Source organism: Haliotis cracherodii, unplaced genomic scaffold, assembly GCF_022045235.1.
Source record: "Haliotis cracherodii isolate W230 unplaced genomic scaffold, xgHalCrac1.p SCAF_14, whole genome shotgun sequence".
NCBI lineage: Eukaryota > Metazoa > Mollusca > Gastropoda > Lepetellida > Haliotidae > Haliotis > Haliotis cracherodii.
This window is the reverse complement of record NW_027266269.1, coordinates 4,030,299-4,056,746: the sequence shown is the minus strand read 5'-3', so window position 1 is coordinate 4,056,746 and position 26,448 is coordinate 4,030,299. Positions and strand designations below refer to the sequence as shown.

General features: G+C 45.7%; 1 protein-coding gene across 1 annotated transcript in view; it reads right to left on the bottom strand.

Moving 5' to 3' along the window:
- The window catches only part of LOC139460973 (talin-1-like), a 161,210-nt gene that overhangs the window by 33,064 nt on the left and 101,698 nt on the right, over positions 1-26,448 (bottom strand). The window contains exons 29-46 of the mRNA XM_071242435.1: positions 26,147-26,230; positions 25,300-25,527; positions 24,588-24,707; positions 23,638-23,975; positions 22,762-22,945; positions 20,509-20,529; positions 18,748-18,870; positions 17,446-17,589; positions 14,563-14,592; positions 11,625-11,654; positions 7,200-7,361; positions 4,858-4,998; positions 4,378-4,559; positions 3,235-3,469; positions 2,465-2,635; positions 1,486-1,632; positions 812-910; positions 398-517 (exon numbers count right to left, since the gene is read on the bottom strand). Of these exons, the coding sequence (XP_071098536.1) occupies positions 398-517; positions 812-910; positions 1,486-1,632; positions 2,465-2,635; positions 3,235-3,469; positions 4,378-4,559; positions 4,858-4,998; positions 7,200-7,361; positions 11,625-11,654; positions 14,563-14,592; positions 17,446-17,589; positions 18,748-18,870; positions 20,509-20,529; positions 22,762-22,945; positions 23,638-23,975; positions 24,588-24,707; positions 25,300-25,527; positions 26,147-26,230 (2,559 nt within the window). The remainder of the gene's footprint in view (positions 1-397; positions 518-811; positions 911-1,485; positions 1,633-2,464; positions 2,636-3,234; positions 3,470-4,377; positions 4,560-4,857; positions 4,999-7,199; positions 7,362-11,624; positions 11,655-14,562; positions 14,593-17,445; positions 17,590-18,747; positions 18,871-20,508; positions 20,530-22,761; positions 22,946-23,637; positions 23,976-24,587; positions 24,708-25,299; positions 25,528-26,146; positions 26,231-26,448) is intronic.

Sequence of the window (26,448 nt, the reverse complement as noted above, 5' to 3'; positions counted from 1 at the left end):
AGCTGTATGGGAGGCTGTGTTGTATGGGAGGCTGTGCTGTGTGGCTACAGAACAATGGTGGGCAGCTGTATGGGAGGCTGTGCTGTATGGGAGGCTGTGTTGTATGGGAGGCTGTGCTGTATGGGAGGCTGTGCTGTGGGGCTACAGAACAATGGTGGGCAGCTGTATGGGAGGCTGTGCTGCGGGGCTACAGAACAATAGTGGGCAGCTGTATGGGAGGCTGTGCTGTATGGGAGGCTGTGCTGTGGGGCTACAGAACAATGGTGGGCAGCTGTATGGGAGGCTGTGCTGTATGGGAGGCTGTGCTGTATGGGAGACTGTGGGGCTACAGAACAATGCTGGGCAGCTGTATGGGAGGCTGTGCTGTGGGGCTACAGAACAATGGTGGGCAGCTTACTTCGAGGTTGTTGGTGGCGGCGGCGGCTCCGCGGGAGTTGTTGGAGAGTTGGCTGTAGTCGCGGGTCAACAGGTTGGCCAGCTGCCCCAGGTCCTGCACGTTGGTGGTGGACTTGCCGATCTGAAGCACAACACAAACTATCAGTGTGAAGCATTGGAGGACTGAAGACGCATTCCTAATAAGCGTTTGCAGAGCCAAGTCAAGACAGTTATGCTATCCAGGGGGCTTTTCAGACTTTGTCTAGGAGTCTATTACATTATCACTCTTCAGGAAAGAATGGTTACCAGTTTATATCCACCACTACATGATGTTGTGGAGGAATGTTCTGTCTCCTGTGAACTATAGTGTCAGGTCACACATGAGGGTGTCGATATGTGTCAACAATGTTTTAAACATTAAGCCTGCTGTTCTCACCATGTCCTGTGCTGACCGGGCAATCTGTTTACTAAGGCGCACCATGTTGGTCTGGTAGTCCACAAACGATGTTCCCTCCGTGGCGATAATCTCGTCAGTCTGGAACAGTCACAGCTCAATGATTACCTCCTGCACACTTACCTTCACATATATAATCTGGGAACACAGTGTCAAATAATCTTTATCAAGTAAAATCTGTATTTGAAATTGCCTCCCATTAGGATCCAAGAAAGAAGTGCTTTCAAAAAAATAGTTTCTTTTGCAGTTATGTGATCAACAACAAAATCACGGTCTAACACATTCAAAGGATTGGACCACTCAGAAGCTTTAAACCGCCATGGTAGACTGACTCATAGAGCTTATAACACTAAATTCGACCTCACAGCTACACTTCTGCATGATAAAGTCAAACTGTGTTTCTTGTTTTCCGACAGCGATATTCCAGCTGTACAATGGTGGCCTGTAAATAATCGAGTCTGGACCAGACAACCCAGTGAACGATCCATGCTGATGGGAAGGATGACTCACAATCAAGCAAGTCACTAAGTCCCATCATCCGATTCGGTCGCCTCGTGCGACCAGCAAATGTTGCTGGGGACCGATTCTAACACGGAATCACCACAGGGATAAAGTCCTGTTAATCCATCAATGTGTTTGACTAGATCGACACCTACCCGTGCCATGGACTTGCTGATGCTGTCGATCATGCTGCTGACGGCGCCGGACTGGGAGGCGGCCTCCTCGATGGTCTGCAGCAGGTCCTGGAGGACGTCCTTCATGTCCTCCGCCGCTCCGTCCACGTTGCCGTGAGCCTGCATCGCCTGCAACATCACACAGTTCATACAGATACATATTCCCTGATTTCATATATTTTCTGTGACACATTTTCAAAATCTCTCCCAAAACACACCAACACTGACTCTCTGACACATTATGCCGAATCCCAGTCCACTAGTCCTAATCTATTTCCTTGATGCAGGGTAACAAGTACAATCTTTCAACATATTTTGGTATGAGGTGAGGTGAATTGGGGTTTAACGCCACATCCAAGATTATTGCACTCATATAGCGACGCGCATGTACGTGTGTGTGTTTGTGTGGCTGCTTGTACTAGTCCAGACAGATGCCGATTTATAGTGCTAGCTCACTGAGATACCATGCCGCAGTTTAACATGAATACCCCACTCAGACACAGTATACTGACTCCGAGCCGACCAGTCCTTGTTTTAGCCCCTTAATGCCGAGCGCCAGACAGGGTAACAACAAGTACCAGCTTTCAACGTCTTTTGGTATGACGTGGCCGGGGAATGAACCGAACCACTGACCTTCCAGTCTATCCACTAGACCACGAAGCTGTCACACACATTGTGACAATGATACTCCCGACCAGAGCCGGCACAAACGCACAGGTCAGTACACCCCTACACTGCTCCACCTTGTTTAACATCTCAGTGAGGTTACAATGTACTTGTGGCTAAGCATCTATTACAATGGTGGTGTGTCCACCTCCTGGATCTGGATGCCCTCCTTCTCACGCTCCACCTTGTTTAACATCTCAGTGAGGTTACAATGTACTTGTGGCTAAGCATCTATTACAAGGGCGGTGTGTCCACCTCCTGGATCTGGATGCCCTCCTCCTCATGCTCCACCTACCTTGGGGTTTCCACCGCTCTCCTTACAAGCGTAGAGGAACTGAAGAGCTGACTCCGCAACTGTCTTGGACAGGTCGAGGACGTTCATCTGTTGCTTGGAGTTGAGGTTCTTGGAGGCTGTCCCGATAGCCCCGTCAGAGAGAGGCTCGAAGTAGGAGGACATGGTGTTGATCTGCGACACAGAGGACAAGAGTGAGGACATTGTACTGGACTGCATCAAGCAGGCCTCATTTCAACAGATGATTGGATGCAAAATCATTCACAAACATGGCTCCTTGGCAATGCACATTTTGAGAAGAAAAGATATTAAGAACAGTTTGAGTAAGAAGTAAATAAAATAACTACAGCCATTCCATCAATCTAGCTGCTGAAGCACAATCCTGCAATTCTTTGCTGCTCCCTATGATCGATGTTGATGCTGACAAGTGCAACATGATTCATTTCCTAAGACGCTTAACTTCAAATATGAGTACATATCTTAGATTATTACTGATTGAGCTGGAAACCTGATGGTAAAGATTCTTTATCCTGCCTGATAAGTTCAAAAAAAGATGTAGAACAGTGCAGCTATAAGTCAAAATCAAAACCGTTTATAGATAGCAGCACAGAGTCAACCCAATATCCCTGTAACTAGATGTTACACAGTTACACAGACGTTACACAGTAACTCTCCAGCCTTGCCTACTGGGATATCCCAGTAACTAGATGTTACACAGTTACACAGATGTTATACAGATGTTACACAGTAACTCTCCAGCTTTGCCCACTGACCAGGTGTCCCAGGTTCTCTGGCTTGCACTTGGCTGCCCGCTGGATGGCCTCGATGGTGTCGAGGATCTCGCGGCCGCTGTTGATCATCTGCTCCTGGAAGGACTTGAGAGTCTTGTCATTGCGCTGGCCCAGGTTCTGGCTGATGGCCGCCAGGGAGGCCTGGTCCAGGTCGCGGATTGTGTGGTTCAGCTTGTCGATGGCAGTGTCACATTCCTTCTGACCTGGGGCAGTGTCCCTGTGGGTAGAGGGAGGAAAGGGAGTGTGACGTGGGTGAGGATAATCAGTACAGATATATACAGTCCTTCTGACCTGGGGCAGTGTCCCTGTGGGTGGAGGAGAGGGAGTGAGACGAGGGGTGAGGATAATCAGTACAGACATATACGGTCCTTCTGACCTGTGGCAAGGTCCCTGTGGGTGGAGAAGAGGGAGTGAGACGGGGGTGAGGATAATCAGTACAGATATATACGGTCCTTCTGACCTGGGGCAGTGTCCCTGTGGGTGGAGAGGGAGTGAGACGGGGGTGAGGATAATCAGTACAGATATATACGGTCCTTCTGACCTGGGGCAGTGTCCCTGTGGGTGGAGAGGGAGTGAGACGGGGGTGAGGATAATCAGTACAGATATATACGGTCCTTCTGACCTGGGGCAGTGTCTCTGTGGGTGGAGGAGAGGGAGGGAGACGGGGATGAGGATTATCAGTACAGACATAGACAGCACTTAGTAGGTGACCGTGTTATCTATCACTTTCAACTGCTGAAGCACTGCTGACTCACCAACATACAGACACACAGTGACAGGGAGAGGTTGACCATACGTCAGTCGTATCTAGTCATGTGGATGCTGGCACTGACTAGATCATGCTAGATAGCTAGTACCTTTGTTGTTTAACGCCGCACCCAGCAATATTTCACCTAAATGACAGCAGTCTATAAATAATTCAATCTTCACCAGAAAATCCAGTGATTGACATCATGAGCATCGATCAAAACAATTGAGATACGATGACATGCATCAACCAAGTCAGTTGGTCTGCAACCTGATCCCTTTAGTCGCCTCCTATGACAAGCATGGGCTGCTGAAGATCAAATCTAACCCGGGTCTTCACGGGTTTCAACTGCATGTGATGTGAGACTGGGAACTTACTTGATGGCCGATACGAGTCTCTTGATGGCGTCGGACACGCTCTTGGAGTGGTTGGAGTACAGCTGATATGTGGGGGGGTCGCGGGGGTTGATGGCCAGCTGCTTGGCGGCCTGCAGCATGTGACACGCCCCATCGATCATCGCCTTGCCCGACATCGTGATGGGCTCCTGGGCACGCCGTGCCTGCAACATCCACACACCAGTAACTAGCATGGTCCACAGGGCTGCTGTGACAGACTTACCAAGTATACATAAATCTGAAGTAAATATTAATCTGCAAGTCCGATTAAAATTCAAAAAGAATCTGGTAAACCCCCAGACGGCCTCATCACATCATGACCTGTGCCTACTCTGAATAACAAGGCAGAACTAAAGACATTTTATAAAGTCTTAGGGAACTTTCTTTCTTATTTCGTTTTTTATGGACTTTTACAGAAATAATCCTGGTTGGAAAATGAAACCAACGACCCAGTCTGTGTACCTGGTGGCTGATCTTGGCGGGTTTACTGGCAAACTCTGGTGATGAGGCGAAGGTGGTGAGTTCCTCCACTGCATTGATGAGAGGCCGAGATGCTTCTGCACACTGCTGCCGGTTGTGGTCTGTGAAGTCACTGTCCAGAGCCTGCACAAACACACAGGTCAGTACATCATACAGCTGTATCACACTGCCCCAAACACACAGGTCAGTACACCATACAGCTGTATCACACTGCCCCAAACACACAGGTCAGTACACCATACAGCTGTATCATACTGCCACAAACACACAGGTCAGTACATCATACAGCTGTATCACCCTGCCACAAACACACAGTCAGTACACCATACAGCTGTATCACACTGCCACAAACACACAGTCAGTACACCATACAGCTGTATCACACTGCCACAAACACACAGGTCAGTACATCATACAGCTGTATCACACTGCCACAAACACACAGGTCAGTACACCATACAGCTGTATCACACTGCCACAAACACACAGGTCAGTACATCATACAGCTGTATCACACTGCCACAAACACACAGTCAGTACACCATACAGCTGTATCACACTGCCACAAACACACAGGTCAGTACATCATACAGCTGTATCACACTGCCACAAACACACAGGTCAGTACACCATACAGCTGTATCATACTGCCACAAACACACAGTCAGAACACCATACAGCTGTATCTCACTGCCACAAACACACATGTCAGAACACCATACAGCTGTATCACACTGCCACAAACACACAGGTCAGTACACCATACAGCTGTATCACACTGCCACAAACACACAGTCAGTACACCATACAGCTGTATCACCCTGCCACAAACACACAGGTCAGTACACCATACAGCTGTATCACACAGTCAGTACACCATACAGCTGTATCACACTGCCACAAACACACAGTCAGTACACCATACAGCTGTATCACCCTGCCACAAACACACAGTCAGTACACCATACAGCTTTATCACAGTCACAAACACACAGTCAGTACACCATACAGATGTATCACACTGCCACAAACACACAGTCAGTACACCATACAGCTGTATCACACAGTCAGTACACCATACAGCTGTATCACACTGTCACAAACACAGTCAGTACACCATACAGCTGTATAACCCTGCCACAAACACACAGGTCAGTACACCATACAGCTGTATCACACTGTCACAAACACACAGGGCAGTACACCATACAGCTGTATCACCCTGCCACAAACACACAGTCAGTACACCATACAGCTGTATCACACTGCCACAAACACACAGTCAGTACACCATACAGCTGTATCACACTGCCACAAACACACAGTCAGTACACCATACAGCTGTATCACACAGTCAGTACACCATACAGCTGTATCACACTGTCACAAACACAGTCAGTACACCATACAGCTGTATAACACTGCCACAAACACAGTCAGTACACCATACAGCTGTATCACACTGCCCCAAACACACAGGTCAGTACATCATACAGCTGTATCACACTGCCACAAACACAGTCAGTACACCATACAGCTGTATCACACTGCCACAAACACACAGGTCAGTACACCATACAGCTGTATCACACTGCCACAAACACACAGTCAGTACACCATACAGCTGTATCACACTGCCACAAACACACAGTCAGTACACCATACAGCTGTATCATACTGCCACAAACACAGTCAGTACACCATACAGCTGTATCACACTGCCACAAACACACAGTCAGTACACCATACAGCTGTATCATACTGCCACAAACACAGTCAGTACACCATACAGCTGTATCACACTGCCACAAACACACAGTCAGTACACTGTACAGCTGTATCACACTGCCACAAACACACAGGTCAGTACACCATACAGCTGTATCACACTGCCACAAACACACAGTCAGTACACCATACAGCTGTATCACACTGCCACAAACACAGTCAGTACACCATACAGCTGTATCACACTGCCACAAACACAGTCAGTACACCATACAGCTGTATCACACAATCAGTACAGCATACAGCTGTATCACACAGTCAGTACACCATACAGCTGTATCACACAGTCAGTACACCATACAGCTGTATCACACTGCCACAAACACACAGTCAGTACGACATACAGCTGTATCACACTGCCACAAACACACAGGGCAGTACACCATACAGCTGTATCACACAGGTCAGTACACCATACAGCTGTATCACACTGCCACAAACACACAGTCAGTACACCATACAGCTGTATCACACAGTCAGTACACCATACAGCTGTATCACCCTGCCACAAACACACAGTCAGAATGCCTTCTCACCTTGATGGCCTTGACTAGCATGGCAGTGCTGTTAGCCACGTCCTTAGCACTCTGTACAAAATGTCTCTTGGCAACAGGGTTGGTCGTCTTGGAGGAGGCCAGTCTGCAGGCGTTACACAGCGCGGACGTGTGCTTGGCGACGACCGTGGCGGCAGACAGCACCTGCAACCATACAGCATCACATCATGCTATCTCCACGCTGTTCCAATGTCAAGGTCAGGTTACTTTCAGTTCGTATTACGGTAATGTTTAGTGTCATGCAACATATTGAATTAGTTTAACGTTGATGGTGACACTTCAATTTAAGTTGATTATGACGACATTTCAGCTAAACGTGCTCGCACCTTCGCCAACACACAAAATTGCCCAAACAGAAGAAAAATGTGAAATTGATGTAACTAGAAGAAATGTGCCAAAATGCTCAAACTGAAAGTGCAGATGAAGCAACAGTGAAATTTCAGAATTTATGGCAGAACAAATTTCCACGTTGAGTATATCCAATAACAGTTGTCTCAAAGGAGATATTTGAGCATGTTTTAGAATTGCAACATTTCACGGTGATCAAATGGACAATTTGAACAGAGCTGAACACAGACTCCACACATGACAGCCACAGAGAAAGCTTACATTACAAAATCAATTTGACAATTTTGTATTCAACACTTAAATGCTTTTGCGAAACTGAAGCTGAATTTGTCCTGACAAGGACAGGGCATGGTCATGCAGGCTGGGGTGGGTGGTAGGGGGTGGGGGGTGTCTATGGGAGGGGGTGGGTGTGTCAATGGGGGGCAGGGTGACATGAGGGGATGCTACGTAACAAAAGCAGCACATATAAAACGGAAACTGGTCAACATAAATTCCATTATTTTGAGATACAAAATGGTTGGTTTTCGGCACCAATTTAAAGAATAACTGGTGTGGAAACAAATACGTTTACTGTGTTAATGGTAAGTGAGTCAGGGTGAGACAATTTTTGTTTGCATTGAACTTGCGCTGAAATGTGCACGAGGGCCAGATTTCTTAATGCCCAATAAAGGCCATGTTTCCTAATAGTGGGTGAGTATTGTTTTACACCGCCTTCAGCAATATTCCAGCAGTATCACGGCAGGGACACAAGAGATGGTCTTTAACACATTTGGGGAATTGAACCCAGGCCTTCGGCGTGAGGAGCGAACGCTTTAACCACTAGGCTACCCGACCCCGACATTTTTCCTGATAACTGTACAGGGTATTTGACCTTACAATGTACACTCGTGGCACATACAGACACTGAGAACATACAGACGTGGACACGGTGCTGGTGGTGGGTGACGGGGTGGCAACAAGACATCATAATCATGTACATCATGGCTTGAACCTCGTCCTCCCTGGCGGCCACACAGCCAAGTACTCGTGATGGATGATCAACAATGGATACATGTTACAGGCATGGAATACCGGGGTCTATTGTGTCAGGGACTCTTGGATCCCTGGTGTAAAGGACTCTGACAGGCATGGACTACCGGGGTCTATAGTGTCAGGGACTCTTGGATCCCTGGTGTAATGGACTCTTACAGGCATGGAATACCGGGGTCTATTGTGTCAGGGACTCTTGGATCCCTGGTGTAAAGGACTCTTACAGGCATGGAATACCGGGGTCTATTGTGTCAGGGACTCTTGGATCCCTGGTGTAAAGGACTCTGACAGGCATGGAATACCGGGGTCTATTGTGTCAGGGACTCTTGGATCCCTGGTGTAATGGACTCTTACAGGCATGGAATACCGGGGTCTATTGTGTCAGGGACTCTTGGATCCCTGGTGTAAAGGACTCTGACAGGCATGGACTACCGGGGTCTATAGTGTCAGGGACTCTTGGATCCCTGGTGTAATGGACTCTTACAGGCATGGAATACCGGGGTCTATTGTGTCAGGGACTCTTGGATCCCTGGTGTAAAGGACTCTTACAGGCATGGAATACCGGGGTCTATTGTGTCAGGGACTCTTGGATCCCTGGTGTAATAGACTCTGACAGGCATGGACTACCGGGGTCTTTTGTGTCAGGGACTCTTGGATCCCTGGTGTAATGGACTCTGACAGGCATGGAATACCAGGGTCTATTGTGTCAGGGACTCTTGGATCCCTGGTGTAATGGACTCTTACAGGCATGGAATACCGGGGTCTATTGTGTCAGGGACTGTACAGTAAGACAAGCAAAGGTACTGGGGACCTATTCTGACCTATAATCTGCACGGACCACGAGAATGAGGTACTGTGGACCTATTCTGCCCTTCCATGGGGTACTGTGGACCTATTCTGCCCTTCCATGGGGTACTGGGGACCTATTCTGCCCTTCCATGGGGTACTTGGGACCTATTCTGCTCTAGTATGGGGTACTTGGGGACCTATTCTGCCCTTCCAAGGGGTACTGGGGACCTATTCTGCCCAAGCCTTGAGTACTTGGGACCTATTCTGCTCTAGTATGGGGTACTGGGGACCTATTCTGCCCTAACAGGGGTACTGAGGACCTATTCTGCTCTAGCAGGGGTACTGAGGACCTATCCTGCCCTAGCATCTGCACGGGATACAAGCATGGGGGTACATGGGTCCCTGTCTACCATCGCATCCCTGTAAGGACTAGCTGGATAATCTGGACAAGGAATTGGGAAATTTTAGGCTTCATAAAGGGGAAGTATGCTCTGTATAGCTTCCAGAGGAAACTGATTGAATACATCCAGTGGGGGTGGCTGTAAGGGAGTGGGGGTGGCTGTAAGGGCAGTGGGGGTGGCTGTAATGGCAGTGGGGGTGGCTGTGAGGGCAGGGGGGGTGGCTCTAAGGGATTGGGGGTGGCTGTAAGGTCAGTGGGGGTGGCTGTAAGGGCAGTGGGGGTGGCTGTAAGGGCAGGGGGTGGCAGCAAGGGCAGTGGGGGTGGCGGGGGGTGGCTGTAAGGGCAGGGGGGTGGCTGTAAGGGCAGTGGGGGTGGCTGTAAGGTCAGTGGGGGTGGCTGTAAGGGCACGGGGTGGCTGTAAGGGCAGTGGGGGTGGCTGTAAGGCAGGGGTGGTGGCTGTCAGGGCAGTGGTGGTGGCTTTAAGGGAGTGGGGGTGGCAGCAAGGGCAGTGGTGGTGGCTGGGGGGCGGGGGTGGGTGTTTTGGCTGTAAGGGCAGTGGGGGTGGCTGTAGGGGCAGTGGGGGTGGCTGTAAGGGCAGTGGGGGTGGCAGTAAGGGCAGTGGGGGTGGCTGTAAGGGCAGTGGGGGTGGCTGTAAGGGCAGTGGGGGTGGTGTAAGGGCAGGGGGTGGTGTAAGGGCAGTGGGGGTGGCTATAAGAGAGTGGGGGTGGCTGTAAGGGAGTGGAGGTGGCTGTAAGGGAGTGGGGGTGGCTGTAAGGGCAGTGGGGGTGGCTGTAAGGGCAGTGGGGGTGGCTGTAACGGAGTGGGGGTGGCTGTAAGGGAGTGGGGGTGGCTGTAAGGGCAGTGGGGGTGGCTGTAAGGCAGGGGTGGTGGCTGTCAGGGCAGTGGTGGTGGCTTTAAGGGAGTGGGGGTGGCAGCAAGGGCAGTGGTGGTGGCTGGGGGGCGGGGGTGGGTGTTTTGGCTGTAAGGGCAGTGGGGTGGCTGTAGGGGCAGTGGGGGTGGCTGTAAGGGCAGTGGGGGTGGCAGTAAGGGCAGTGGGGGTGGCTGTAAGGGCAGTGGGGGTGGCTGTAAGGGCAGTGGGGGTGGTGTAAGGGCAGGGGGTGGTGTAAGGGCAGTGGGGGTGGCTATAAGAGAGTGGGGGTGGCTATAAGAGAGTGGGGGTGGCTGTAAGGGAGTGGAGGTGGCTGTAAGGGAGTGGGGGTGGCTGTAAGGGCAGTGGGGGTGGCTGTAAGGGCAGTGGGGGTGGCTGTAACGGAGTGGGGGTGGCTGTAAGGGAGTGGGGGTGGCTGTAAGGGCAGTGGGGGGTGGCTGTAAGGGCAGTGGGGGGTGGCTGTAAGGGCAGTGGGGGTGGCTGTAAGGGAGTGGGGGTGGCTGTAAGGGAGTGGGGGTGGTGTAAGGGCAGTGGGGGTGGCTGTAAGGGCAGTGGGGGTGGCTGTAAGGGAGTGGGGGTGGCTGTAAGGGAGTGGTGGTGGCTGTAAGGGAGTGGGGGTGATGTAAGGGCAGGGTGTGGCTGTAAGGGCAGGGTGTGTGGCTGTAAGGGCAGGGTGTGTGGCTGTAAGGGCAGTGGTGGTGGCTGTAAGGGCAGTGGTGGTGGCTTTAAGGGAGTGGGGGTTGCTGTAAGGGCAGGGGAGGTGGCTGTAAGGGCAGTGGTGGTGGCTTTAAGGGAGTGGGGGTGGTGTAAGGGCAGGGGGTGGCTGTAAGGGCAGGGGCGGGGGCAGGACGGCATTGTGAAGGCGAGCAAGTCTTGCGGATTCCGCCTCCAGGGGCAAAGTTGAAAGCCAATTGAGAAGTGTGCAACCAATGAACAATCTGTGTGGTGTTACCTGCTCTCGGGATGGGAGGCGCACAACAGCCTGCAGAGATCAGGAGATTCACGGTAACCATGGTAACTCAATATACGTTTGTTTGTTGTTAAAAGAAGCACTCAGCAATATTCCAGCTGTATGACTGCAGACCGTAACACCGAGTCTGGACCAGACAATCCAGTGATTGATATAATGAGCAACGATCCACTCTGATGGGGTACGATGACATGCAATCAACCAAGTCGCCGAGCCTGACCACCCGATCTATGAAGTCAACTCTCACGACCAGCGTAGGTTGCTGGGCAACCATTCTAACCAGGAATCCCCACAGGGGGCGCTCACACAACACAGATGTCAACATGACATCAGGACATATTAGGCTGACAAAACAATAATGACATTAATGGATGTTACTTGTACAATACATGGTTAGCTTGTACTGTTACCATGGTAACACCTACTCCTTCGTTGTGAGGAGAACAGATGAGCAGTACTACCAGACATTATTGAGAATTACACAGGGAAACCAAGGTGTTTGATGCGTTTCTGTTGGTTGGGTTATACATAACTTTCACAAGGTAACACTCTCATATAGTACAACTCAACTATTGCCAGGGATACGGAGATATTTCACACTACTGTTGATTGTTTACCTCTGAGTATAACTTAGATTTTTATCAGCTAGTCCTACTCAATGTAAACGTAAATCATCGCAACATTGCAGAAAAATCACGGATTTGACCTTTTTTATCAACCAATACACTAATTTTCATTATTTTCAAGTTTTTCCGTCAATTTTGCATTTAACACACGATTCAAACATACGAAATATGAATTCAACAATAAAACGAAATTCAAAATATAGAATTCTCACTTTTAAACCGTATGGTGGTATCATGACCACATAAACTATCAAGTCTTTGAGTGGCATTTGGAAGTGATCACATAAGAGACAGAATTGATGGATGTCAACTTCTTTTTTATGAGGGACACTTCTTTATTATGTCGGAGTATATGCTTACTCCTCCATCATAAACTCCTTCTCTTACATAAACCAAGCACACATCTAACCATCAATGAAAGAGAACATAATGAGTTTGTATTACAGTTTTAGGGAAATGAGTATGCCTTTATTGTAGAATTCATCTGGGACTGACGCCTGGATATATTCTTAATAATGTCTGGGAAAACTGCACAGTATAAAACATGGCATCACATGTCAAGTCCTGTGTGTATCACATATCACTGTTATAAACATGTGCTTTCAGGAACTGTTCTGACCTGATACATGCTGGCAATACAACCTGCCGAGTGCATCATAATTAGTTGTACAAGAGTTACTTCCCCTGATGTTAATGTGCTATATAAGAGTACAGCACATAATGAATTGATTGTCAATAATAACGACATCAATATTAAATGTCATTTAAAATAACCCTGGATTATCTCCCTTGCTAAAGAGTTTTTCTAAAGAAAAACAGCACATTAATAAAATACAACAGTATTAGTAGTCTCTTAAGCAAGGACAATATTAACAATTTTAAACAAAAACCCAGATTATCTCCCCTGATAAAGAGTTTTTTAAAGAAAAACATTAACAGAGAACATTAAACTGGGATGAGCTAAGTATAACAATGAGGTAAGCAATTTATCTATCTTAGCGCTACTTATTCTTAGTTACAACAGTTGTAGCGCTAAGATCCCCTCAAATAGGACCTGCAATTGGTTTACATTAATCAACAAGAAACTGTTTGAAGACGACAATATGAAAATAATAGATCAGCATATTTTACATTCATGTTACAGTTTATCATTTTACACTGACCATATTTGAAAAGGAAGTTTATACATGTGATTACGTGACTACTGGGAGATACTAGCTACAGGAAAACTGCTAATGTTTACAATAGTTACAGAAGGCCTCAGCTGATGGAGGACAAGAGGAACACATATACATCTGGGGCATGTATATATATATATACGTACAGTTAACGGATACAGAAAATTAATGAGCAATTATAACACCAGTGTTTAAAAATTATGAAAAGCCTTTACATTGTACACGACCTACAAACTTAAACAGCAACTGAGTCCACATTAGGATAATGCACATCTAGAAAAAAAGAGTTGTGCTCAATATGCACGAGTAATCAACTGAGGATGATTACTGATGTGGCACATGGTACGTCACGATGTCCTGAGGCTGGCCCGGCTTGATGCTAGAGATTATCCTGAAGCTACGTGTCTCGTACTGTCTACTGCGATATTACCATGGAGATACCTCTTGTCCTGTATTGCTTGTAGCACTCTGGCCAATTCTTGGCATTAATTTCAAACCTATGTTATGTACCTGTCATATTTCTCATCTCAACGACATCACCTCTTTATATTATAGTCCATGTACAATACTTTCACTACGTCTCCTGCCAAGGTTCATACAGATATGAAACACCAAATTTTCAAGGCTTTCAACTGTAATTTTCGAGACTTTTTTAGTAAGGTTATTAGCTTTAGTCTGTCAATATTTGTTACTATCACAACGTCCCCTATGCCTATCTTATGCCTACACTCCCTGCCTGGGATACGATACACTAACACCTGACCAGTCACTGCATCCTAACTTACCCATACAGACTGCAGTCCCTACGTAAGTCACGTTCAATACGGTCCCCTTCTACATTCTGTGCCTATCTTATGCCTACACTCCCTGCTTACGATACGATACACTAACACCTGACCTGTCACTGCATCCTAAGTCATCCATACAAACTGCAGTCCCTACGTAAGTCACGTTCATCACGGACCCCTTCTACGTTCGCTGTGTAGCGGCCGGACCAGCCTGTGTAAGCATGCATGAGACAAGACGCAACTGAAGACTGTGGGCGGAACTGACAGAAGCGATTGATGGCCGAGGACCTCGGACATGACGTGTCGGGCAAAACGGATGCCAGCTTACCATAGATCTTACAGCCCATGACTCGTAGTACTTCACAAAACAAAAAGTTACCATGGTTACTGTTAAACAAACATATAACGAGCAGTCTCACTGGCAGGGTCAATTCAGAGAGAACACATCCCGATTAGTTCAAATCGGGACAAACTGATAAATAATTTTGAAATATAACTTTAAAGACAATTTGAACCAATCAACATTGAGTTAACATCTGAGTTGACCCGCTCAACCAATGAAAACAGTTATTATTATTATTGAGGTTATATCAATAATACAGATTAACACAGGTAGTAAGTATAGGCCTATAACACATACCTGCGCTTGAACATTCACCTAGGTCAAAGGTCAAAGTGGAAAGTTCACACCATGCAGTTCCGTTATAATAGCAGGATTCCTCTTATTACCACTACCTATCATTGACTTAGCTTTAACAGCTCTTCATATTGTTATTCACCATGCTTTCACAAAATCAAATACAATTCATCAGATTCTTAAAGCTACATTGTCTCAACAAGATCACACAACTTATTATTACAGATATACCCTAAATACAAGAACACTTTAATCTTGATTATTTACTATGTTAAACAATAGTAAGTTAAATAATAAGTTTCAAATAACAGTCACCTAATTATTTATTGTGATACATATTTACTGTTACACCTGAAGGTGTGGGAGTGTAGCGAGTGTTAGTGTTCTCCAGCGGTTCACAGGGCATACAACAGGCATGCGATACACAGGCATATCCCACTCATCTACACTGTACACCAAAACATCTTAGAGAGGCTCGTCACCTTCCGTATCTAAACTTAAGAACACTTCTTTTTTTTAAATCTCTTTTTTTTTTAAATCCCAAAAAATTTAAAAGTGAAAAATATATTCTGAAAAGTATTTTTCTCTTATCGATGACTCTAACCTCAGGTCCAGCACACAAAACTGTGGCCCAATGATGCTGGCTTCATCCATATGATAATTGTAACACATTCACAAAACGTCTTGAAGAACCAAAATGAAATTTGAAATATTTAATCCTTATTTTGTTCACACTAACCAAACAATTCACCAAAACATGATAGTCTTGCCCAATTGTATGTGTCTACATAATTTTTGTTAGGAACTTTGGAGTTTTCTTTCCTCCATTTTCATCGACAATAAAGATCTCTATTGTGTTAAAAAGGATTTTACCTCGCGAAGTGCATCAAATCACTTGAGCATGTTGATTAAATACATGAAAATATTTGGAAAATATCTGTCAATGCCCAGTTGACAGTACACATGCTATGCAAATCCTGCAATTAACCGAAATCAGCAGGGCGGTCGCCATGTTGTTTATGAACCGGCTGTCGAGTTACAGGATGTTACAGGATTTTGATTGGACGATGGATAGACCTAGTCCAGCCAAAACATAACTCCATCATTCCAGCCTAGTTTGGCAAGGGTGGTAACCTGACTTTTAAGATCAGTTAACTCCCTTGCCTCAGGAAGATGCTACAAAGGAGATGACAGGATCAGATTCACAGGGCGGTATTCATTCCGGCTTGAACTAACTAGGTCTTAGATCACTCCCTTCTGCTAGACAGTGGTATGAGGCGGAGTTCACAGGGTGATATTCATTCCGGCTTGAACTAATAGGTCTTACATCACTCCCTACTGCTAGACAGTGGTATGAGGCGGAGTTCACAGGGTGATATTCATTCCGGCTTGAACTAACTAGGTCTTACATCACTCCCTACTGCTAGACAGTGGTATGAGGCGGAGTTCACAGGGCGGTATTCATTCCGGCTTGAACTAACTAGGTCTTACATCACTCCCTACTGCTAGACAGTAGTATGACGCTGTGACGACGAGCACACTCTTAGGGATGTTTTGCTCAAACATATTTTGTAGAAGTGATCCAAAATCGTATTAGCTGATGTTGATGTTAGATGTGTTGGAATAAACAAGGCAAGGCAGAACATGGCCGACTACCCAAGACACAAGCTTCATGCTCACTACAGAAAAAAACATTACAACTTTAGAAGTCACAAATAATTTTGATCAATAATCAATTATGAAAAATGACATTTTATCGAAGATAATTTATGTTTATCAAACTCTTTACTTCAGTTTTAAATAATATTTAAACTGATCAAATTACGAAGTGTTCCACAACAAAACACATTTTCACGTCAATGACAATAAAATCACAACAGGGATGTATCTAGAATTCCAAACGAATGCTCTTGGCAGGCAAGTTTGGAAAAAAATGTTCCTTTTGTACAAAAATGGGATTTTTTAAATTTCTTATTTTCCTAACTTCAGATTATTTTAAAATTGTATCTTAAAATTGTAATTTATTATGTAAACTAAACATTAAAGCTACTTTCTCCTCATTGTTCCTTATACGGATTAGACAGCTCTAAGACATCATTTTTATATACTATGATAGCATGAAATGGACAAATTTTCACTTCCAATTTTGGATTTGACACTGATATTTTCTACAGACTGCAGTCTAGATAAATCCCTGGATAAGAAAAGACGTCATGTTCAATTTTAGTTTATTTCCCTCCTTGATTGCCTGTGAGTTACGTCCTTGTGTGTGATTTTCGTCCATAACAGTCAGTTCAGTTAACTAACAATAACAGGAATATTATGCATGTAATTATGTTTTGTTATGTCAATCAATATTTTGTGTTCATTTTTAAACTTCAATAACAAATACCCATAATTATATTTAATTTTTTTTTCTTTCAAATGAAATTCCATTTCCAATTATATTTTCTACTTTATGATTCAAAAGAGATAAGATGGTGTAATGTGGTCAAAACACCACCCTGCTTGGAGGTTGGGGTCTGCAGGTAGTGTATAGACAATGATAGCACAGCACAGCACAGCGCCACCTACCTGCTGTTGTGAGCTGGCAGGGTTGGTGAGGTTCTGACAGGCCATCTGAATGGCCTGGTTGGCCCGGGAGAACTGGGACTGATCCACAACGCCGGGCCGGCCGGGTTCCGAGGCAGGGTCAGCGATACCTACCAGGTAGGCAGCCTGCAATACAGATATACCTTCATGCAGTCTCCATACAACAGCACACACACAATGTTGGTTGGAATGTTTGTTTGTTGAATGTTTGTTTGTTTGTTTGTTGTTTACCGTCATACTCACCAATATTCCAACTATATGAGGGAGACCTGTTAACAATCAATTCTGGATCAGACAATCCAGTGATCAATATTGAGTGAGTGAGAATGGTTTTACGCCGCTTTTAGCAATATTCCAGCAATATCACGGCGGGGGACACCAGAAATGGGCTTCACACATTGTACCCATGAGGGGAATCGAACCCGGGTCTTCGGCATGACGAGTGAACGCTTTAACCACTAGGCTACCCGACCGCCCCGATCAATATTGAGAGCAACGATCCACACAGCAAGGGTACGATGACACGTTACCAACCAAGTCACTGAGTCTGACAACCCGATCCAGTTGGTCTCCTCTTACGACCACCATAGGATGCTGGAATCCATTGGGCCAAAGACTTTAGGATATTTTATAATGCGTTTATGTCATGTTTGTTTGTTTGTTTGTTAAACGCTGCACTCAGCAATATTCCAGCTATATGACGACAGTCTGTAAACAATCCAGTCTGTACCAGACAATCCAGTGATTGACATAATGAGCATCGATCCACGCAATTGGGATATGATGACATGCATCAACCAAGTCAGCGAGGCTGACACCCGATCCCCTAGTCGCCTCCTACAACCACCATAGGATGCTGGAATCCATTGGGCCAGAGACTTTAGGATATTTCCTAATGCGTTTATGTCATGTACACTGACATGACCATGACAGTGTCATGGTTCCATCTTCCACTGGTACAACATTCTTATGGATCATTTCTAATTTTGAAAAAACACAATCAGGACATAACAACAAACTTTCAATGTCCTAGAACATCCACTAAGTCTGGACATGCCTGTGAAATATTCTCTAGAATCATGGAGTCAAAGACAGTGGTCTGAAGCCCTGATCTCTGATGAAGAATAATGACATTTTAAGTCAGTTTGGTTCCACACCAAAGACAACGCCATGGAATAAATGGTAATGGTATAACTGCGTAACACCTACCTGCCCAGAGGCTTCTAACAGACCACACCAAAGACAATGCTATGGAATAACGTGGTATAACTGCATAACACCTACCTGCCCAGACGCTTCTGTCAGTCCACACACGGAGTTGGCGAAATTCCTCACAGAGTCACAGAACTCATCAATGTCTCCTCTCTTGGCATGCTGGGAGATTCCTGTCATGGCTTCTCCCAGACTCTGAAATGTAGAGACAGACATCAGCCACAGACCTTCAACACACAGACCAGCTACAGACCACCGACGTACAGACAGACAACAGGCACAACATACAGACATACAGATGTGTACACCCATGGACGAATCTCAAGAACAGTAAACTACATTTATAACGAACACGCTTATAACGAACTGACGGATATGACAAACTTATTTTTTTCCCCAGTCACTGCTGTATATATGCTATACATATGCTTATAACAAATTAAAATTAGTGGCCCCTTTGAGCTTGTTATAACCATAGTTTACTGGAAATCTGATGTTTAACTCCGATATTCCATCAACATCCTTATTATGTCAGGTGAACTTTCTAATTAGACAATCAACTTCTAAATTCTCTGTACGAGCAAGCATAACATTTGGAACAGCTTACCTATCTTGAAACCAAATGTAAACAGGCAGTTCTGAATGCAAAATAATAACGGCTGTGCTTTGATGTTGATATTTTACGCCCCACATTGTTAAAAAATAAGCAGGAAAGGTCCTTTTGAAAGCCCTAATGTCCAAAGTGAAAGATTTAGGGCTCCCTAGATGCAAATACTACAGAAGAAAACCTAAAGGACCCTAGTACCTCTTCTAGTTTCAATCATTGCTCAACAAATGTCACATCATTATTAACTGTCAGCTCTTTATTGTTAACCGGTTATAGTGATATGAAGATAAAAGTAACATCAACATATAATTGGGGATGGAAATCAACTAGCTGGTCTTCTCCAGCTATAACATGGCAGACTGTAAACAATCAAAGCTGGGCCAGGAAACCAGTGACTGATAGAGTGAGCACCCAGCCAGGTCACCCATTTTAACCATCCAATCCTCATATTAACAGACTGCTAAACTTTTTGCCCTCTAATAATTAAGGGCCTAATATCATTGCCAGTCTGTCCCACAAGAAACATCAGAGTTTACTTGTCTGAACTTGCATCTTAGCATCATTTTCATCTGTTTTGTTCTAAAACGGGCTATTATAAGCCGAGATTACAAGACTGAACATAATTTTGTCTCAGGCTTTGGGCTTCTGGTAACGTCACAGACTGTTGTTAGTTTTGTTTTTGCTTGTTGTTTAACGCCACACTCAGCAATATTCCAGCTACGACGGTCTGTAAATAATCAAGTCTGGACCACACAATCCAGTGATTGACATCATGAGCATCAATCTACACAATGGGGATACGATGACACGCATCAATCAAGTTAGTGAGCCTGACCACCCGATCCTGTTAGTCGCCTCTTATGACAAGCATGTGTTGCTGAAGACCAACTACACCCTGGACCGTCACGGGGGTGTTTAACTCGACTCAGGCTTTGGGCTAGAGGTAAAGTAGCAGCAGACTGATGTTAGCAGAACTATGGGTTATCAAAGCAATCTACCTGTCAACTTACTCTCACTGATTAGATAGGAGTGAACTCAGTGAAAGTGGAAAGGGCCTGGTTGATTTTCAACACTGACACAACGACGAGGAGAAAATTGTAATGAATCAAAATATGAAAACGTAGAAAACAAGATGAGAACACAGGACACCGGTACTGAGATGAAATGAGGCAGCTACATGAAGAAGATGGTGTAATCTAGGACAGCCGGGTACAATAAACTCTTACCTCCAGGTGACCCCCCGTTGGCTGATGATGAAACAATCACAGATTCACACATATGGAAAGTGGAGATGTCGTTTGTTTGTTTGTTGTTTAACGCCGCACTTAGCAATATTCCAGCTATATGACAGCGGTCTGTAAGTAATCGGGTCCGGACATGACAATCCAGTGATTGATATCATGAGCATCGATCCACACAATTGGGATATGATGACATGCATCAACCAAGTCAGCAAGCCTGACCACCCGATCCTGTTATTCGCCTCTTACGACAAGCATAGTCCCCTTTCACGGCAAGCATGGGTTGCTGAAGACCTATTCTACCCCGGATCTTCACGGGTCTTAAAGTGGAGATGGAAAACCTGGAATTTTCTTTGCTTTATACCACAGTCAGCAATATTCCAGCTATCTTAGTTCAGGGTTATGGACAATCAATATTGGGCAGGCACATCAGTGCATGATAAACATTCATGTTTGTTTGTTTGCTTGCTGTATGTTTGTTTGTTGTAAAACGCCACACTCAGCTATATTCCAGCAAAAGACAGCAGTCTGTAAATAGTCAAGTCTGGAGCAGACAATCCATAATTGACATCATGAGCATCGATCTATGCACTTTGGATATGATGACATGCATCAAGGATGTCAGTAAACTGACCACCCGTTCCTGTTTGTCACCTCTACAACAAGCATGGGTTGCTGAAGACCTATTCTAACTGTGACCTTCCCGTACAGGCGTACAGGCATCAACTGTGTGGGGCCTCTACAACAAGCATGGGTTGCTGAAGACCTATTCTAACTGTGACCTTCCTGTACAGGCATCAACTGTGTATGGCCTCTACAACAAGCATGGGTTGCTGAAGATCTATTCTAACTGTGACCTTCCCGTACAGGCGTACAGCCATCAACTGTGTATGGCCTCTACAACAAGCATGGGTTGCTGAAGACCTATTCTAACTGTGACCTTCCCGTACAGGCGTACAGGCATCAACTGTGTGGGGCCTCTACAACAAGCATGGGTTGCTGAAGACCTATTCTAACTGTGACCTTCCTGTACAGGCATCAACTGTGTATGGCCTCTACAACAAGCATGGGTTGCTGAAGATCTATTCTAACTGTGACCTTCCCGTACAGGCGTACAGCCATCAACTGTGTATGGCCTCTACAACAAGCATGGGTTACTGAAGACCTATTCTAACTGTGACCTTCCTGTACAGGTGTACAGGCATCAACTGTGTGGGGGGTGTCAGGTGCATGAGGAGATGAATGATGGCTCACAACATGAAGCGTCACAAACATGGACACACAATGACAGTGAGTTCAGAAACACGTCAGTCCTATCTAGTAACATGGATGTTGGTACTGACTAGATTATGCTAGATATCTGGTATCTTGTTTATGTAACGCTGCACTCAGCAATATTCCAGCATTATGACGGCGGCCTGTAAATAATCAAATCTGGACCAGACAACCCAGTGATTGACATAGTGAGCAACGGTCCACGTCATTAGGCAACGATGACACACTATCAGCAGTCTCTGAGACTGACCACCCAAGCAACAACCAGCATAGGTTTCTGGGAACCAATTCTAACCTGTAATCCATTGGTCTCTCTGATACCTTATGCCAGAAGTAAGTACCGTATTCGACGTAATAAGCGCCCCGCTCTAATAAGCACCCACAGCATTATTTGCAAATATATTGGCTAGTGAACAATCCCAGTTAGCACCCTGTCCGATTGATCAATGTACACAAGACTTATTTATTCGTGTATAATACGCATTTGTTTGCTATATGCACCCTTAATTATGGGCAATTAAATTCTTGAAAATATATCTATCGTGTATAATACACACAGATTCTTCTTTTATATCATTTCAGGCTGTCAGCATAAACCACAAAATTTACAATCTTTCAACCTCGTTTTTAATCTCACCAAAATTATATTCTAATAAGAGCCCCCTATTTCTAATTTTGAGAGCGCCCTGGCAGCTTATTACGTCGAATACGGTAAAAGGTATTCTAGTCTTGCTGTCTGAGGACTGCTAACATGGTGTGACATGAATTCAGGATAAAATAACATCCAGTTATAACTTATGCTTTCATTTCACTGATAATTGCACATTAATGAGAAAAAATATCTGAAAAAATGGAGACTTTCATAAATTCAGAATTCTTGTTCCTAATTTGCCTGCCAAAAGCACTTGTCTGAAGTCCTTGACAACTTCTATATCACTTGATGCATATGGTTGAGTGACTCACCTTTGATTTGTCCATAACTCCATCAAGGCACTCGAAATACGGGGCATCACTGATTGGCTCGTTGGCGTTGTCAAGGAGATTGTGCATCATCTCTATCTGGCGCAGGGCGTTGTCGCACTCCTTCTGTCCAGGCGCGGACACGGTGCAGATGTTGATGAGGTGGTTGATGCTCTCTGTCACCGCCCTGGGAGAACATCACACACGGTGAACACGGTGAACATATGGTGAACATATGGTGAACAAAGTGAACACACCTTGAACACACGGTGAAGACACGGCCTAACAAAAGTAGTGGTTTGGCGATTAGATTCGTTAATTGTGTTTATATTTCAGCAACATCACGACATCTTGTAAAAAATAAAAACAACAGGTTGCCTTTAAGAGTGAGTGAGTTGGGCCGATTTGAACAGTATTAGTTATATCACACCATGTCAGCTTAATGTGGGAGGAAAGCCCTAAGTGATACAGGTCTTTGATATTTACCACTTTGATGAAACCCACAAGCACAGGTGTGGTGCCAATTGAACCAGGATTCGAACCCATAATCATAGGTTTCTGGAATGCCCCCGGAACATCACATTGACAAGGACAATGATAGCAATCAACCGAGTCTCACCACCCAATCCAATCCAGTTGCCTCATACGACCAGCAATGAATGTTTGGGACATGTTCTAATCCAGGACCGAACGCACAAAGCTGCTATCCTAAGGGCACTATCAGCGGCTATGCTAAGGGCACTATCAGCGGCTATGCTAAGGGCACTATCAGCGGCTATGCTAAGGGCACCATCAGCGGCTACGGGGATGTTACGCGTGCCCTTTAGAACAAGTTACATTGGTTTCATAACATGATGAACACCGCCATGATCTCCTCACCTTGCAGCCTGGGCCAGGAGGTTCTTGGCGTTGGGGGCATTAGGGTCGGCCGAGACGGACTTGGCTGCCAGCAGTAGCTTACTGGACACCATGGAGACGCTCTTGAGGCCGCCCACGATCTGATTCTGTGTCTCCACGTCCTTGGAGAGTCCGGCCATGGTGAGTCCGGTGTCCACAAACTCCTGGTAGGAGTGTCCGTACTGGGAGGAGGACATCGCCAGCTGCTGGGGGGTGCCGCGGGACGACGTCACGATGTTGCTGGCCGCCTGGTTCAAGCCCACTGCTGCGTTGTTCATGTCGATCTGAACATCTTGGTACGACTTGCCCGTCCCGGGGAACTACACCACCAATAGACATGTGTTCAATACAATAAAGGATGGGATAAAATACAACTGAATGATTGAGTAAGTAGAGTGTAGGTATTTTAGTTTGTTTGTTGTTTAATGGCACACTCAGCAATAATCCAGTCGCCTTTTAAGACATGCATGGGTTACTGAAGACCAATTCTAACCCGGAGCTTCACTGGGTTGGAGCGTAAGTAGAGCGAATGAGTATGTATGGTATTTAACCACTTAAGTTTGTTTGTTTGTTTGTTTGTTCGTTGTTTAATGCCGCACTCAGCAATATTCCAGCTATATGATGGCAGTCTGTAAATAATCGAGTCTGGACATGACAATCCAGTGATTAATATCATGAGCATCGATCCATGCAATTGGGACCGGTGACATGTATCAACCAAGTCAGCGAGCCTGACCACCCGATCCCGTTTGTCGCCTTTAACGACAAGCATAGTCACCTTTTACGGCAAGCATGGGTTGCTGAACACCTATTCTACCCCGGATCTTCACAGGTCTTAAACCACAAAATGGAGGACACAAGAAATGTGCTCATACATTGTACCATGAGGGGAATTGAACCGAGGCTTTAACCACAAGGCAGCTAGGACCTACCCGAGGGGAGGAGAGAGTCTGGCTGGAGGCAGTGATGTGTCTGAGGGCGGCGTCCACGTCTCTCTGACCTGGCAGGCAGTTCACACAGTTGTTGAGGGCGTTTGACACACTCTTGGAGACCTGCAACACACAACATGCTTGTTTACATCTCTGCTGTCTGCTGAAAAGGGTGACCTCAGGGTTCGTAATTAACATGTCTCAGACTAGTAAACTTTAGGTAGGACCGGTTACATTTCCTTGTGGACACTTACTGTTAACATTAGCTACTTACTTTTAACATTAGCTACTTACTTTTAACATTAGCTACTTACTTTTAACATTAGCAAGATGTAGCTGTTTTTGTGGATCAGTAAAAATGAAAATTAATTTCTAGTTCTGCACTGAAGACCAACAAAACTGTCTGCCCTGGCTACAGTAGATTGTCTACACAAAACTGAGTTCTGAACTCGGTCTTAATACCTGGTTGAGCCTCTGTCTACTGTCTACATGTACCTGGTTGAGCCTCTGTCTACTGTCTACACGTATGTGGTCGAGCCTCTGTCTACTGTCTACACGTATGTGGTAGAGCCTGTCTACATGTACCTGGTTGAGCCTCTGTCTACTGTCTACACGTACCTGGTTGAGCCTGTCTACTGTCTACACGTACCTGGTTGAGCCTCTGTCTACTGTCTACACGTACCTGGTTGAGCCTCTGTCTACTGTCTACACATACCTGGTTGAGCCTCTGTATGTTCTCGGGGTTGCTGGGGTCGCGCATCACCCGCTTGGCCTCCTCCAGAAGGATGACCGACTTGTCCATGATGTCCTGGGCACACTCGATGATGGCGTGCTGGACCTGCCTGTCCGTGGTGGTTGCAGCAACACCGCGCACTGCTGACGTCAACACCCGCAGTGCGTTGGCCGTATCCCGAGCAGCGATACCAACATAGTCTTCATTACCCTGAAGAAAAGACACCAAAACACTTCAATTTCATATTTTTAGGTTTCGTTTGTTGTTTTACGCCAGTAGTCAGGAATATTCAAGCCGACTGACTAAATAATGCAGTCAGTCAAACCAGTGTCTGATCAGTGTCAGTCACAAAGCACTACCACTCCATAACTATGTGAATGGGCTCTGGAAACAAGTTAAGGCAGTGATGAGTGAGTGAGTGAGTTTGGTTTTACACCCCTTTTAGCAATATTCCAGCAATATCATGGCGGGGGACACCAGAAATGGGCTTCACACATTGTACCCATGTCAGGAATCGAACCCGGGTCTTCGGCGTGACGAGCGAACGCTTTAACCACTAGGCTACCCGACCGCCCCAAGGCAGTGATGAAAATATTCTGACCAGAATAATTTAGGCTTGGCTGTTACATCTGATAAGCCCTTCAACCTCATGTATTCCTTGCAATCACATTTAATCTACAGAAGAACAGAAGCAAACTAGCAATAAAAAATAGAGACAAGGGGAGACAACCAACGACAGGGGAGACAACCACTGACAGGGGAGACAACCACTGACAGGGGAGACAACCACTGACAGGGGAGACAACCAATGACAGGGGAGACAACTGACCTGAGCTGCAGCAGTGAGCAGCTGTGCCATGGAGGAGCCGACCGTCTTGGACGTAGTTCCCAGCTGGAGAGCCGCTGACTGAGCCTGTGGGGAGAGAATCACTGAGCTACATCACGTGTAAACCATCCACACTGGATCCTCTACTGCCCAGGCTACACTTGACAGAGAGTTACGAACATAGCAATTGGAGCACTGGGGGCCTTTAGGTTTCCCCATTAACATCTGAATCTGCGGACATCCAAAATGTGTTATTCTTAACCTCAGGGTTGACATTCATGCATACTTTCATCTTAATCATTAAC